Source organism: Chenopodium album, chromosome 16, assembly GCF_948465745.1.
Source record: "Chenopodium album chromosome 16, dcCheAlbu1.1, whole genome shotgun sequence".
NCBI classification, from domain to species: Eukaryota; Viridiplantae; Streptophyta; class Magnoliopsida; order Caryophyllales; family Amaranthaceae; genus Chenopodium; species Chenopodium album.
Window position 1 is genome coordinate 42,501,194 of NC_137849.1, and position 13,080 is coordinate 42,514,273.

General features: G+C 34.3%; 1 protein-coding gene and 1 long non-coding RNA gene across 2 annotated transcripts; one reads left to right on the forward strand and one right to left on the reverse strand.

The window, feature by feature from the left end:
* The first annotated feature begins 1,249 nt into the window (after positions 1 to 1,249).
* LOC145586572 (uncharacterized) lies at positions 1,250 to 4,346 on the forward strand. Its single transcript, XR_014100984.1, has 2 exons — positions 1,250 to 2,620; positions 3,440 to 4,346. It is a non-coding gene; the product is annotated as an uncharacterized LOC145586572 (long non-coding RNA).
* Positions 3,223 to 11,569, reverse strand: LOC145586571 (uncharacterized). Its single transcript, XM_081643439.1, has 10 exons — positions 11,209 to 11,569; positions 9,563 to 9,810; positions 9,334 to 9,367; positions 8,018 to 8,154; positions 7,149 to 7,215; positions 6,867 to 6,963; positions 5,597 to 5,760; positions 4,776 to 4,822; positions 4,648 to 4,698; positions 3,223 to 4,194 (listed from the first exon to the last, which is right to left on the reverse strand). Exons 1-10 carry the CDS (start codon positions 11,279 to 11,281, stop codon positions 3,598 to 3,600), a joined length of 1,515 nt encoding a protein of 504 aa, XP_081499565.1. The 5' UTR covers positions 11,282 to 11,569; the 3' UTR covers positions 3,223 to 3,597.
* Positions 11,570 to 13,080: the final 1,511 nt, after the last annotated feature.

Here is a 13,080-nt window from a genome sequence, read left to right on the forward strand (position 1 = left end):
GTTAGATAAAAAATAATTATATTGGTTGAAATAGTTAAGTTAGGAAGGCATAACAAAATCACGCATCGTTCGGCATAATTAATATTAGTTTCACTCTAAGATGTCCACTTTTAATTATCTTATCTAACATCCCGAGGGCGCATATTAGCTTTTGCCTAATGATATAGATCCAAATATCCGAATCGACACCTCTAGTCCAACTCAACGAGTCCCGATGCAAACAATACGTGGAGGATAGAGGTGTTCCCCGAATCTCGATGCCAATTGCCAACATTAGACGGTCTAAAACCATGGTGTTATACGATGATGACAAGTGTACGTCTAATAATAATACTGTCCCTCCTAAGTCCTCACTTTACACTATTATAAGTAAAGCCACCCCTTACTCTCCTTCTTATCTCTATCTAGTATCTATCTATTCGCTCCATTCTGTTTTTTTATAGGATCAATCATCATCAACTCTCAATCACTCTTGAAAATGTCTTGCTGTGGTGGTAACTGCGGTTGCGGATCTAACTGCGGTTGCGGCAGTGGCTGCGGAGGGTAATTCATTTTCATCCTTTTTTATTATTGCTTTGTTCGTTTACGCACGGTTTTTTATGACGATTCATGTTAGTCGGCCCCGCCTTTATTTATAGAACGATTTTGATCATCATAAATTCAGTGTTAAATTTTACCCTTTGTTTTATTATGTGAAAGGGTTTATGAAATTTTACCCTTTATTTTTATCATGTGAAAGGGTTTTATGAAATTTAAAAGGGTTTTATTTTAAACAAAAGCTAACGAAAGTCCCGAGACGTTGGATAAGCTTTTTAAAAGTAAAAAGATTAAATAAAAATGAACATTAATTACACCGATCGACGCGTCGTGATTTTGTCATGCTTTTTCAAATTTATACAAAAACCAGTGTTCGAGGGCGTTCGTTAGCGAGATCCTTTATTTTAGTGTGAATTTGGATTAATGGTGTTTCAATTATATATGTTGATTCAGATGCAAGATGTTCCCTGATTTCGTGGAGAACAGCTCTAACCCCACCGTTCTCGTCTCCGGTGTTGCCCCCAAAATCTCGTAAGTTTTTTTTTTTATTTTTTAATTTTCTTAATTTTTACTAATTATGTTATTGATATTCATGGAAATTATGTTTAACAAATGAAAACAGGTACTCTGAAGGAGCAGAGAGTGGAGTAGCTGCGGAGAATGGGTGCAAGTGTGGTGCCAACTGCCAATGCGATCCATGCAACTGTGGCAAATGAATACCATCTTAATCTTAATTAATTAAGATGAAGATATAATTAAACTAATTAATGTTTCTGTGTTATGTTTGTGGGATTATTATTATTGTGGTTTATAAGCCAAACTCTTAATTAGGCTTAGAATAATCGTATTATCGCAGCCGTATGATATGATATGATATATCGTGTTGTATGTGATGTTTACTTTATTTTATACCGGTTGGACTAATGATAATATTGTGTTTGTTTTAAAATACTTTGTGATCTTGTTTGTTGGTGTTCATATATTTCAAATTTGTGATCCTATGCTTGCTTATTTTACTTCCATTATTTAAAATGGCAACACTTTGTACAGCTTTGGTTTTTCGCTATACTAATACTATATCCGTTATATATTATTTGCAACAATTAGATATATAGAGGCTGTAGTTATTCATTTTTATTAATGACAAAACTAAAATTTAAAACTGACTTTAATAAGACTTGACATGATCGTCTATCCTTTGCCAAGTAGGAGTATGTGATTCTATTGTAGCGTAGAAAAAACGAGGCAAACAAAGTAGTCATCCACTCATCCCCTCTTGAATAGTGGATAATGAATAGATTTTCACAATAGGAAAATGGTTAGAGTTTTACTCTCGATTTCAAGAGATGAATTTCATCCTAGTCCTTATGACTTTGTAAACACCAAAATAATGAGGAGTAATAATAATAATAATAGGTTGCATGCATTGTAAATCACAAAATTGTAACAAAATGTAAAGTTGTTAGCATAAAATTCACAAAAGAAATTAGTCAATGAACTTGGGCCCCACCTCAAAATATCTCCCCCAAAATGCAACTAACGCATGATTGAATCGTGTGAAGGAATGAATGCCAACAAATTTAGTGGGGGTGTTTGTTAAAGCTGTCAAAAGCACATTCGATCCAATTCGAAAAATATCCGATTTATATTTAGACTCGGACATAACAATTTAGTATGACTTAATTTTAAAAATTTATCTGATCTAATCCGATCATACAAATTGACACCCTCTAGTATTTGTGTATGAAATTGTTGAAAAGTGTCACAATTTTTTATATATGATTGGTCACAAAATGTAGTCGTGGTTACTCAGTTAAAGATTATTCGGTCATTTAGAAATTACTCGATTTAATTAGGATGTACTTAATCAGTGTTTGGTATGTGTCAGCTTGTTCCACGGTAAAGTGGAAAGGATGGTGAGTCAATCAAAGTCACATTGATCACTCCTCCTCCGTCCATAATATTCGTACGCCTTATCCACTCCTTCCCAACGAAAACGAAATTAAAGCTCATACTTGTGGAGTGGAGTTTATCTCCAAAGCTTGCTTTGGGCTGGGATTCCCTACAAGTGTATGGAATCTTGGTAAGAGATTTGATTGTTGACCCTTCTTGTACAATTTGTTTATCGATTACTCCTTTTGTCCTGAATTGAATATTGCCCCTTCCGTTTCATAATGATTTTCTTATTAGGAATATAGCACTATGTATTAGGCTCGAAAATCTTCTAAATCTATACTTTAGTATTAGTATTTAAAAACTCAAACCAAAAAGACATGTGTCCTCATCCTATTACACTTCTCCATCTTCTTTTTCAAGCCAATGTGCCACATGTCATCTTATATGTTTAATTTTTTTTATTACAATATCTTTCTTCACTCTTTCATTAAACCCTTCATCTTCATCTCCCCTCTTCAATTCAACCTTTTCCTTTTCTTATTTAATTTTAGTTCCCCTCACCTTCTTTTTCACAAAGCTTCATTTTGAATCAAAGTCTAAAAAGATAAATTTCTTTAATCATGGTTTTTGTTACACATTACACCCATACTAATTTATTGATATTTCATCACTCATCTCTCAATACAATTATCTATGAACAACCCGTGCATTGCACGGGACAGAAGGCTAGTTACTCTTAATATATTATCCTTATATAGTCAATCATGTTTGATTTGTGTCAATGAGTAGTTAATTAACATTTAATTATTTTACTAATATGCAATTAAAGATATATGTACAAATTATTGAAAAGATTGGAGTTAATGCATACCAATTGTGCAAACTTAAAACTAAAACTGGATGAAGCCTGCACCATCTGTACTAGAAAAAAAACATAGCAAGAGAAAATGAGAATTATCATTAAGATGACAGATTAATAATAATCACATCTATTGGCTCATTGCAGTTATCTCAAGGCAGGTCTTCATCACTCTGAATTTTTCTTGAGGATTCCCGAGAACTTTCCCATCATCGATCTCAGTGAATATCATATAAATATCATGAAGATAACAGGAACGACAGACTAGTGAATTAGTGATCATATTTATTGGCTTGTTGCAGTTATCACGAGGCAGGTCTTCCATCATCATCACTCTGTTGATCTCCTTGAGGTCCCCCCGAGAACATTCCCATCATTGATCGAAGAGTCCTATTTAAATCCTCGGGTGTTTGCTCATTAAAGTTGAAGCTGAAGCTTGCGCTTCCAGCATTTATTTCTGGGCCATCAACACCAGCATTGTTACCTCCTTGTGGTTGGTCTTGAGAGCCTTGTCCATGAGAACCTTGTCCAGCCATATTCATGAACATACTAGCAAAATTAGAGAGCGGATTAGTAGGTCCGCTGTCATGGTTTTGCTCAGCAGACCTGCTCTGAGATTCCTGCCCCTGAAATGTACCCCCAGCCATATTCATGAACATGCTAGCAATATCTGAGGGAATAGCATTGCTATCAAAGTTTGTTGATGCAAATGGAAATTGTGTCTCATGATGAACTTCCGCGGGCCTGCCTTGCCCATTCTGGTTGTGAGATGCATTTCCAGCAATATTAGTGAACATGCTCGCAAAATTACCAGGAATAGTACCAGCATCAAATGAAACGGATGCAAAGGGTGGTGGGACAGCTTGGTTTCCTGATGCTCCAGTAGAATGGTTCCTTGAATCCTGGGAAGAATGAGAGCATTACTAATGCCACATGTCAACTATTACTTGTAAATCATAGATCAAATTAAGACCCTGTCAAATTCTATAGCTATAGTCTACATCGAAGAATGTAAAAGCTTATGGTAATACAAGATGATAACAATTTTAAGCCATGTTTGCTAAAGATTTGGTTTCCTCCACTCATGCTTCCAAGGCAAATAACAATTTAGAGGGATTGGTTCATTAAAAGTCAACATAAAAACTTTAATAAATGCAGAGAAGAAACTAGAAAGGCAGTTTCTCTCAATTTTTAAATTACTCTCTACTTTGTCACCACTGTAACTCAGACTCTGGAAAATACAGACAATGGTTGCCTTTTATAGGAGAAAGGGGAAAGAGAGGATGATGAAATCATGTTAGTCGCCACGCCTCTGCACTATAAATTACTTGATATTGGAAAAGCTAGAGAATTACCTGATAACGACGTCTTTGCTCCTGTTCTTCATTCAATTTCTGCTCAGCCACCTACAAACAACAATGACAAATTCAGAAACTGGAACAAGTGCGGCACTAAGAGAGAAAGTAATTATCTATGTACAAACCCGAAGATTTTCTTTGACAGCATCATTATTTGGATCCAATTCCAATGCTGCAATGGTGAGAAGATGGAAAAAGTAAGATCAAATGTAATAGATTAACATTAGGGAGGACAATTTGGGAAACTTAGTACTTTTAGGTTAGTAGTCACTTGACCTTAGTATAGATAGGGATAATATATGCAGTAGGATGGCATGTAAATTATGAGGACAAATGTTGAGGGTAGTAACCTCAGGTTACTAGGAGAGTGATAACCTAAAGTTATCAAGAGAGTGATAACCTTAAGCTATTAATCTATCCTTTTGTACCCAAATTCTGCCACTATTAATCTAAATTATCAAGTTTTTATCTCTTAATTAGTCTTTAAATCAGAAAATACTAAGTCAGTCCATAACATCAAACTATCAATAGCATTAACTCTTTTAATAAATGTAGAAAGACAAGCTGATCATCTTTCGATTTCCTTTTCTTTTTCTATATCTGTTTTTACTTTAGGATGCCTAGTCAGATGGGGAGGGCTATGGTGGCAGGCAACTCTACATATTTCTTTGCCAAGGGATAAGTTTGACAATGCTTCTTGCAGAAACAGAGGTAAAGGGTTAATAACTTATGACCGTAATATTTGTATTTTGCATAACTCAACTAAGATCACGCAGAAATCTTTAAAACTGAAAGTACACAAATTCTGGGTCCTGATATTCTGAGTTAGCATTACAGACCTTTTCCAAAACCATTATTGACAGCATCATCCTTAGACACACTGAAAGCATACAGTTCCTTGATCATGAAATTTGAGTAAACAACAAGAGACAGCTACCATACTGACCTCTTTTGTAGCCTCTATTGATTGCATCACTATATTTTCCTTGTGCATAATACGCAAGACCCAACCGACTGTATGCCTTACTATAATTTGGGTCAATTTCAATGGATTTGAGGCAATCTTTAACAGCTTCGTTATATTTGTGCATCTGAGTATAAGCAGCTGCTCTGGGTGAATAAAAAAAGGATAAAGTGCATAAAACAAATTACTTGGGGTGAAGTTAACCAAATATAATCACCAAACACTATAACATAGACAATTTCAATTGATTAAATAAATGAAACATAAAACAACATCTGGAATGAGAAAAGGATTTGACATTTGCAAAAAAAAAAACAAAAAACAAAACAAAAAGCCTCACCATATGATAAATGATGCAACTCAGTATCCAACAATCACCATACTTACTGTGTCATATTTTCAATCAAATAAGTGGCCAAGTAGAAGCTTTTCTTTCTTTTCTTGTTTTATCAAATTTATAGTGCCAAATAGAAGCAATTAATGCAAAAGAAAAGGTAAAAAAAAATGAAGTTATCCAGACCACCTTTCTTACTTGAGTTAATACCAATAAGAAAGAAAAGAAAGGTGGTCTGGATAACTTCATTTTTGGTAATATTCCCTAACCACAGGACTTAACCAGATCCCAGCACTGTGGTTAGTGCACGTGCTGCTTCCAATAAATCAATAAGTAATATCTAATCAATGGTTGATGGTGATGGAGAGGTTAGTTTCTAAGGCTATTGTCCGTGAATCAGCAACTCATATACAAATTTATCGGTCAAAGTAGCAATAGATATTGTATCAAAGCAAAAAACATCAAGTTTCCAATTCCAATGTCCCAACCTAACCCCCACCAAAGTTCTCAGCTCTAGTGTTTAAGGCATCGGGCAGCACATTTGCACCAAGACGGCTAGGTATGCTGATACAGAAGGATCATCATAACTCATAAGCGACAAGAAAGGCTAGTCCTTTTTACAGTTACTACTGGAAGAAGTTAAAGGATACATGTATAGCAGAAAGCTAACTGATAGGTACAAGGTTCGACACACAGCAACAGTAGAAAAAATGGTTAAAATGGAAGTTTGGGAGGCATGGTCACAGATTTGGTTCACCCAAGCAACAGATAGAGAGACAACTCAGTTGCTATTTCTAAACATGGATAAAACTATGGAACATCACATCAAGTTAAAAACTGAAGAAGCCTTAAATTAAAAGCAAAACTGAGATGATAACATGGAGGGAAAAAACACTTGTAGAATTCTGTGAAATTTACCTGTTACAGTAGTACACTGCATTTTCACAAAGAGCAATAGCACAAGTATACCGCTCAATAGCATCTGAGTATTCATTAGATTGCACAGCTTTGTTACCTAACACAGAGTAAGACATGCAATGTATGTGAGAGAGAGAGAGAGAGAGATTGATAGTGAAATGTGCAAAATAATTAAATTGAGAATAGAAAGGTGCATGTACAAGCACATAAAATCCTGGAATGTAACACCGTGCCTTATAGATGGCAATAAGTCCAATGATTGAAACGATTACTGAGGATTACCTAATGTTTTCAGAGCATCAGCCAAGTTTTTACGATCAAATATCTTACACCCAGATCTTTCCATCTCCTGCATACAGTGAAACTTCCTACGTCAAGCAAAGATCTCCAATAATATAATCTGAACAATTGTGTTAAGTAAATAGCGTATGCATAGTTTACAACCACACTGTTATAAAAGCACACCACGGAAGGATCTAACCAAAAAAAATGTTTAAATGTCATTATGTCAAATTCTAACCTGAAAACAGCTTGTTATTTGTACTTCTGTTCAATTTTTTTTTTTTTATAATTATTTTTTAATCTTCCAGCACTTTACTGGGACAGGTCTACACGCAAAGCAAACTCTGACTACCTCATACATATAACCTTGGATCCACACACGTTGACATAATTTTTTATATAATAAGCACCCTTACTCAGTTACTCCCACCTTAATAAAGACCAAAGCAATGATTAAAGAAGTACCTACAACAAAACTATCTTTTCTAAACACCCAGGTGCTTTGACAATCAAACTTAAAATACGCCGAAAGCATTCAGTATATAGATGTTAGGACATGCAATATATAATTCAAATAATATATTAATAGCCCTTTAATCAGTGATCACCTTTTTCTTACACCCACCCGCCTTTTTCCACACAATATTTGGTCAACGAATTTGATTCAGTTCTTAAATGGATAGATGCAAATAAATGCATGAACATTGAGCAACACCCGAAGTGACCCATCAAACCCCCAAAATGCCACCTTTCATGGTGCAAAAATCAGTGGCTTATAACATTCTCCAAAAGACATGCACGCATATTGATGCTTACTCTTCTGATAAGAAAATGGCCTATAAATTTAAAACTTGACAAAAGTTGCATACATTGACAGCATCGTGAAACATGCTTGTAGCTCTATCTAGCAATACATGATCATCATCTCCATTTGCTGTTGTCCTGAAGAATCGGATTTTTTCTAAAGCATCAAAAAATTGCCCAAAAAGTTCATCTTTAGATACCCCTGCAAAGGCAAATATCTATCAAAACAACAGTGATAAATTAACCTAGAATATTTGGGAACTTGTCAAACTCAAAAGAAGTGGAGTTTGGCGGCATAGAGAAAAGTACAGCATAATTACATTGTCGAGGAAACAACTGCAGTCAATATGTTCACATTCACATGTTGAGGGGCATTTCATAATTAATCAAAGTTTTCTCTATATAAAATAAAAGGCTTCAATGTATTATTATCTTACTTTTTCCTTTCTAAAAGGCGTTCCTATACAATTTTATGTGCCATGTGGCACTCTTTCATTCAAAGGATCTATCATTTCATGTAATCTACACTATAAAACAACTTTCTTACGTATGTTGATATATTCATAAACTTTGATTCAACGAGTCTTTCAATTTACGTAATCTTCTATACTATATGTAAACAATTGTTCCTAACCAAGTTTATGTTTATAAAATATATAACTTTACAACATGCAAGATTCAAAACCACAATCTAAAGTTTAAACAATAAAGTCTTGACCACTAGACTAAACCATATTGCAAGTCATCCTTTCAAAATGAATGATAGATAAATGAAATAAAAATAATAATATATCATGTCATTCATGCATTAGAGTATAAATGTTATTCATGTGATAACACAGAGCATTGCCAAGGCCCAATAAACTAGTTATTAACGAAATAATAAGAAACTTTATTAAAGAGGGGACACAGATGCAAGATTCCTTCATACATATATAAGACATGTCAGAAAGATAGAGGAACAAGTCCTAATCATATCCTAACTAGATATATCATAACAGAAAAGGTTGCAAGTCTCTTACCATATCACACTTATATGCAGAATGAAATGCACAGAAATCTGTAGCCCATATAATCTAGGAATCAAACCCTCCCCAAGTAGCAACTAAAAGTGTATCAAAAACTTTAAAAAGCGGAACTAAATTTTGAACACAAGATACAAAAAGTAGGATTATAGGAATCCAAAACAAAGGTACCAAAAATGGAATTTTGCAAAAACCTCATATACCCATTATGGAAATTCTCCTTAAATAATAGGGATTGCATTACAATGACTACATACCCAGTTACCCACATAGCTTTGTCAGGGAAAGACAGAATTAATATCCTAAAGAAACAAAAACACCATGACAGAATATTACAGAGGCTATAAAATATATACCTGTATCACTGCTTTCCCTCACTTCAACATTACCCTACCAAGACAAAAATGAAATCTCAAGGTTAACTTATATAGAAAACAAAATAGATAATATCATTTTTCTCACCAAAAAAAAGGGGAGGGTTGGGGAGGGGGGGGATATCAAACAAATCCTAAAATCAACCATAGTAGAACATGACTGAACGGACAAGGAATTGTTATTTTCTAGAAGTAATGAATGAGCAGAAACCTGATTTTTGGATGTTCCTGAAACATCACCCGTAGCATGATTTTCCGCAGATGGTCCAGGTTGGGCCTCCTCGCTACGGCTGATTCTGACTTCACTTTCAGTATCTCTTTCCCGAGAACTGAAAATGTTTAACAATAAATTAGGTTCTGGTTGCTCACTCTCAGGCAGTTGATGAAGTCTGAATACTTCTGTCAAGCAATCTTTGGCAACTTCAAGACCTTCAAGATCAACTCCAGGGGCAGGTTCAACTGTCAAAAGATTTATAAAAATTTAATAAGTTATTGATAATTACATGAATTTCACACCAGGAGTACAGGCAGAAGGGTTTGAGACTAGTAATTTTATATCAACATATCAATGTGCCTGGATGATAGGATAATTAATTATATACAAGTCAAATATGATATATGTTTGATAATATTCTTCTGCAGCAGGCGCTTGTCTGTTAATCATTAAAGACCCAAAAGAGTATACTCATTCAAGGGCTTTCAGGAACCCCTAAGTCAAGCCACCCTCAATCTCCACACAAATACATAAATAAATTTGAAGCAAGCATGTCAAAGGATTACGGCACAGAGTGTATAACAGTATGTAGCATAGAAACTTGTCACCAACTCCTATAAAAGCATAATTGATTTAAAAGAAAAGATATTTTGATTCAAGCTGTGATGCCATTAAGTAATCAAAACATTTAATTACCTTTTTCCTGGCAAGGAAATGTAAAGACAAATGATTTATACCCAATACTCTACAAGGATGTATGGAAAAATCTTGTAAAAAGGCTTTTTCAACCCCTCCCCTTCCAAGACTAGGAAGAGGATAATCAAAATTCAAGAGGGGTACACTTAAGAGAGTATTGACATATTTACGGTGCTAAATTCAACAAACAACAGGGCTATAGCTAGATTTAACAAATACAACAAGAATTAACAAATAAAAAAAATAAAAAAAAAAAAACCCTTCAACATCTCCAATCTTTACAATTGCCTATCACCCCCCTGGCACCGCCTCGCCCCTGTCCATTAATCACCATCCCCACCAACCAAACCACCACCTGTCTAGCTGACCTCCATTGCCACCCATCACTATCTTCAGCCCAGCACTCAGCTCCATTTGGGTATTTGAACTCTTGAACCCATAAACTGATACTCAATTATACCTATCTGTAGTACTGTAGTAAGGCCTTACCCCAACTCTTAACCTACAAAAAACCTACCTTTAATTCCAACTATCTTTCCTGAAAACTCTCAATAAGATCAGTGGCAAACCTCACTCTATACTAACCCCCAGCCATGGCTAGCTTTTCAAAAACCCGCCGAGGCGCCGGGTGAAGAACATCTTAAATACAGTCATATTGTTAAAAAGGTCACACCCCCCCCCCCCCCCTTCCCAGAAAATTATAGCAATAGAGAGTGATTGCAAGATTCAAATGCATATTTTCAAAACCCAAGTACTGATTTTTATTCATAATCCAACAACAATGAAAATCAACAACAGATTCACAGCAGAAAATACATCAACAACCTAGGAAAACTCAATGACATGTAACAATAATGAATGAAGCAATGAATTATAAAACAACATTAATCTCTAAAATTGGAAAAAGCGTAATCAAAACAAAGACAAAGAGAGAAAGAGAAGTATACCAGAATCGAGAAAATCCAAGAAAGCACGGGTAATACGGCGAGAGATGGGAGCATCAGTCCTCAAATTCGCCATGATGGGGAAGACTGGAGAAGTGGGTTGATGATGATTGATTAATTGTCGGAAAATTTAAGAGAGATTGGATTGCAAAAGTAGGCTGCTTCTTAAAAATCGAAACTTTAATTTTAATCAACGAGAAAATGCAAGTTTAATAATAATACATGTACTACTTCGACTACTTGTATTTTAATAATAATGAAATTTTTATGAAAAATTATCATGAATTACGTTCATAATATTTGCATCAAAGGTTTTCTTTTTTTTGAAAAAAAAAATGTCAATTCTCTCTGTCTTTGCTAGTTGAATTAACACTCACAAAAAATATTATCATTCCACATATATATACAAAGTCTTATATGTGGCTTGTTTCAAAAAACAAAAAAACAAAAAAAAAAAAAAATCTTATTGGTGTGGCCATTACACATAATCACATATAAAAAAATTAATTAAGTAATAGGGGGGTTACGGTTATAAGCAAATGACGTTACCTTAATGTGTTTATAGGTTACTTCAATGAGAATTAGGGGTTACTCTCTCTAATAAGTAGAATTATTCTTTCATTTTTTAAAACAAAAGAATAGAGTTTACTCGAATGAACAAATGAAGTTACTTATTTATAAATTAGTTGAATTCACTCGTGTAATGAATTTGGGTTACTTTTATGAACAATATGAGGTTACTCTTATGAAAAATAGAGGTTACTCGTAAATATAAATGAAGATTACTCCTATAAACTAATGTGGCGCACCGTGTGGCTAGCCACATACAAGACTTCTCCGCCCAAAAAACCCCATAATCTAATTATTTTTTAATAATCCGACCTTTATGTTCAATTCGCTTAAAAGGTTCTAAGTGGTAGAATAGGTAATTTTCTTTTAATAAGCTTAATTTACCCATGTCGCCACGTGATTGGTAAAAAAAATAAGTTTTAATTTTAATTTTTATTAATAATTAACTATTTTTTTAACTCTTAAAACACAAAATATAAAAGCAAAAAAAATCCTAGCCCCACCGCGGTGACAACCACCTACCCGCCCCTACCATCGGCCTAGACGAGGCCCAAAGCTGTCAGTCCCACCGCGACCAAAACATAAACGCAAATATTATCTATGTATTTGTATGGTTTTGGAAAAATAATATTGGATTTGATAAGAATAGAAAGAAATTATAAGGTAATAATCAAGACATTTCCCAAAAAAAAAAAAAAAAAATCACTTGCATTTTCTACTTAAATTGGAAAATTTTAGGTGGGTAAAGAATTTTTCTATCCCTTCACTTCCTTTACATTTTTTTTTTAATTTTATTAAAGGGGAGTGAAAACTATCATCTTTCTCTTCTCTTCCTTTTCTTCTACTCTGCAATATTCAGTTTTTAAAGGTGCTTGGTTAAAACGGATGAAACTGAATTTGAAGTACTTTGTACTCCCTCCGTTTTTAAATACTTGCTCCACTTTTCTTTTTCGACCGTTTTTAAATACTTGCTCCATTTCCTTTTTTTAGAAAGCTTTTACAATATTAAATTCTATTTTCACACTTAGTGGACCCAACATAATTCTCTCTCTCCTCCTATTCTTCCATTACTTTTGCTTTTTACATTTTTTATTTTCTCAATTACCCCATTACCTCCATATTTTATTACTTTCTCCAATTTTTCCTAAAACTCCGCGCATGGAGAAATGGAGCAAGTATTTAAAAACGGAGGGAGTAACGTTTGAATTCCACCAACTTCAATTATTACATTAATTATGCATAGCCATAGGCTGGTAGCCATATATTCACACGATGCATAGTCATGAATAAGAAGCAAGGTAGTAG

What these genes read in the sequence shown, in the direction of transcription:
- LOC145586571 (XM_081643439.1), bottom strand. Translation starts at nt 11,281, where the DNA reads ATGGCGAATTTGAGGACTGATGCTCCCATCTCTCGCCGTATTACCCGT. An exon ending in GAGGGAAAGCAGTGATACAG is followed by an intron (nt 8,155 to 9,333) that starts GTATATATTTTA and finishes TTGCCTTTGCAG; the next exon opens with GGGTATCTAAAGATGAACTT. An exon ending in CTGTCAAAGAAAATCTTCGG is followed by an intron (nt 4,699 to 4,775) that starts GTTTGTACATAG and finishes TGTTGTTTGTAG; the next exon opens with GTGGCTGAGCAGAAATTGAA.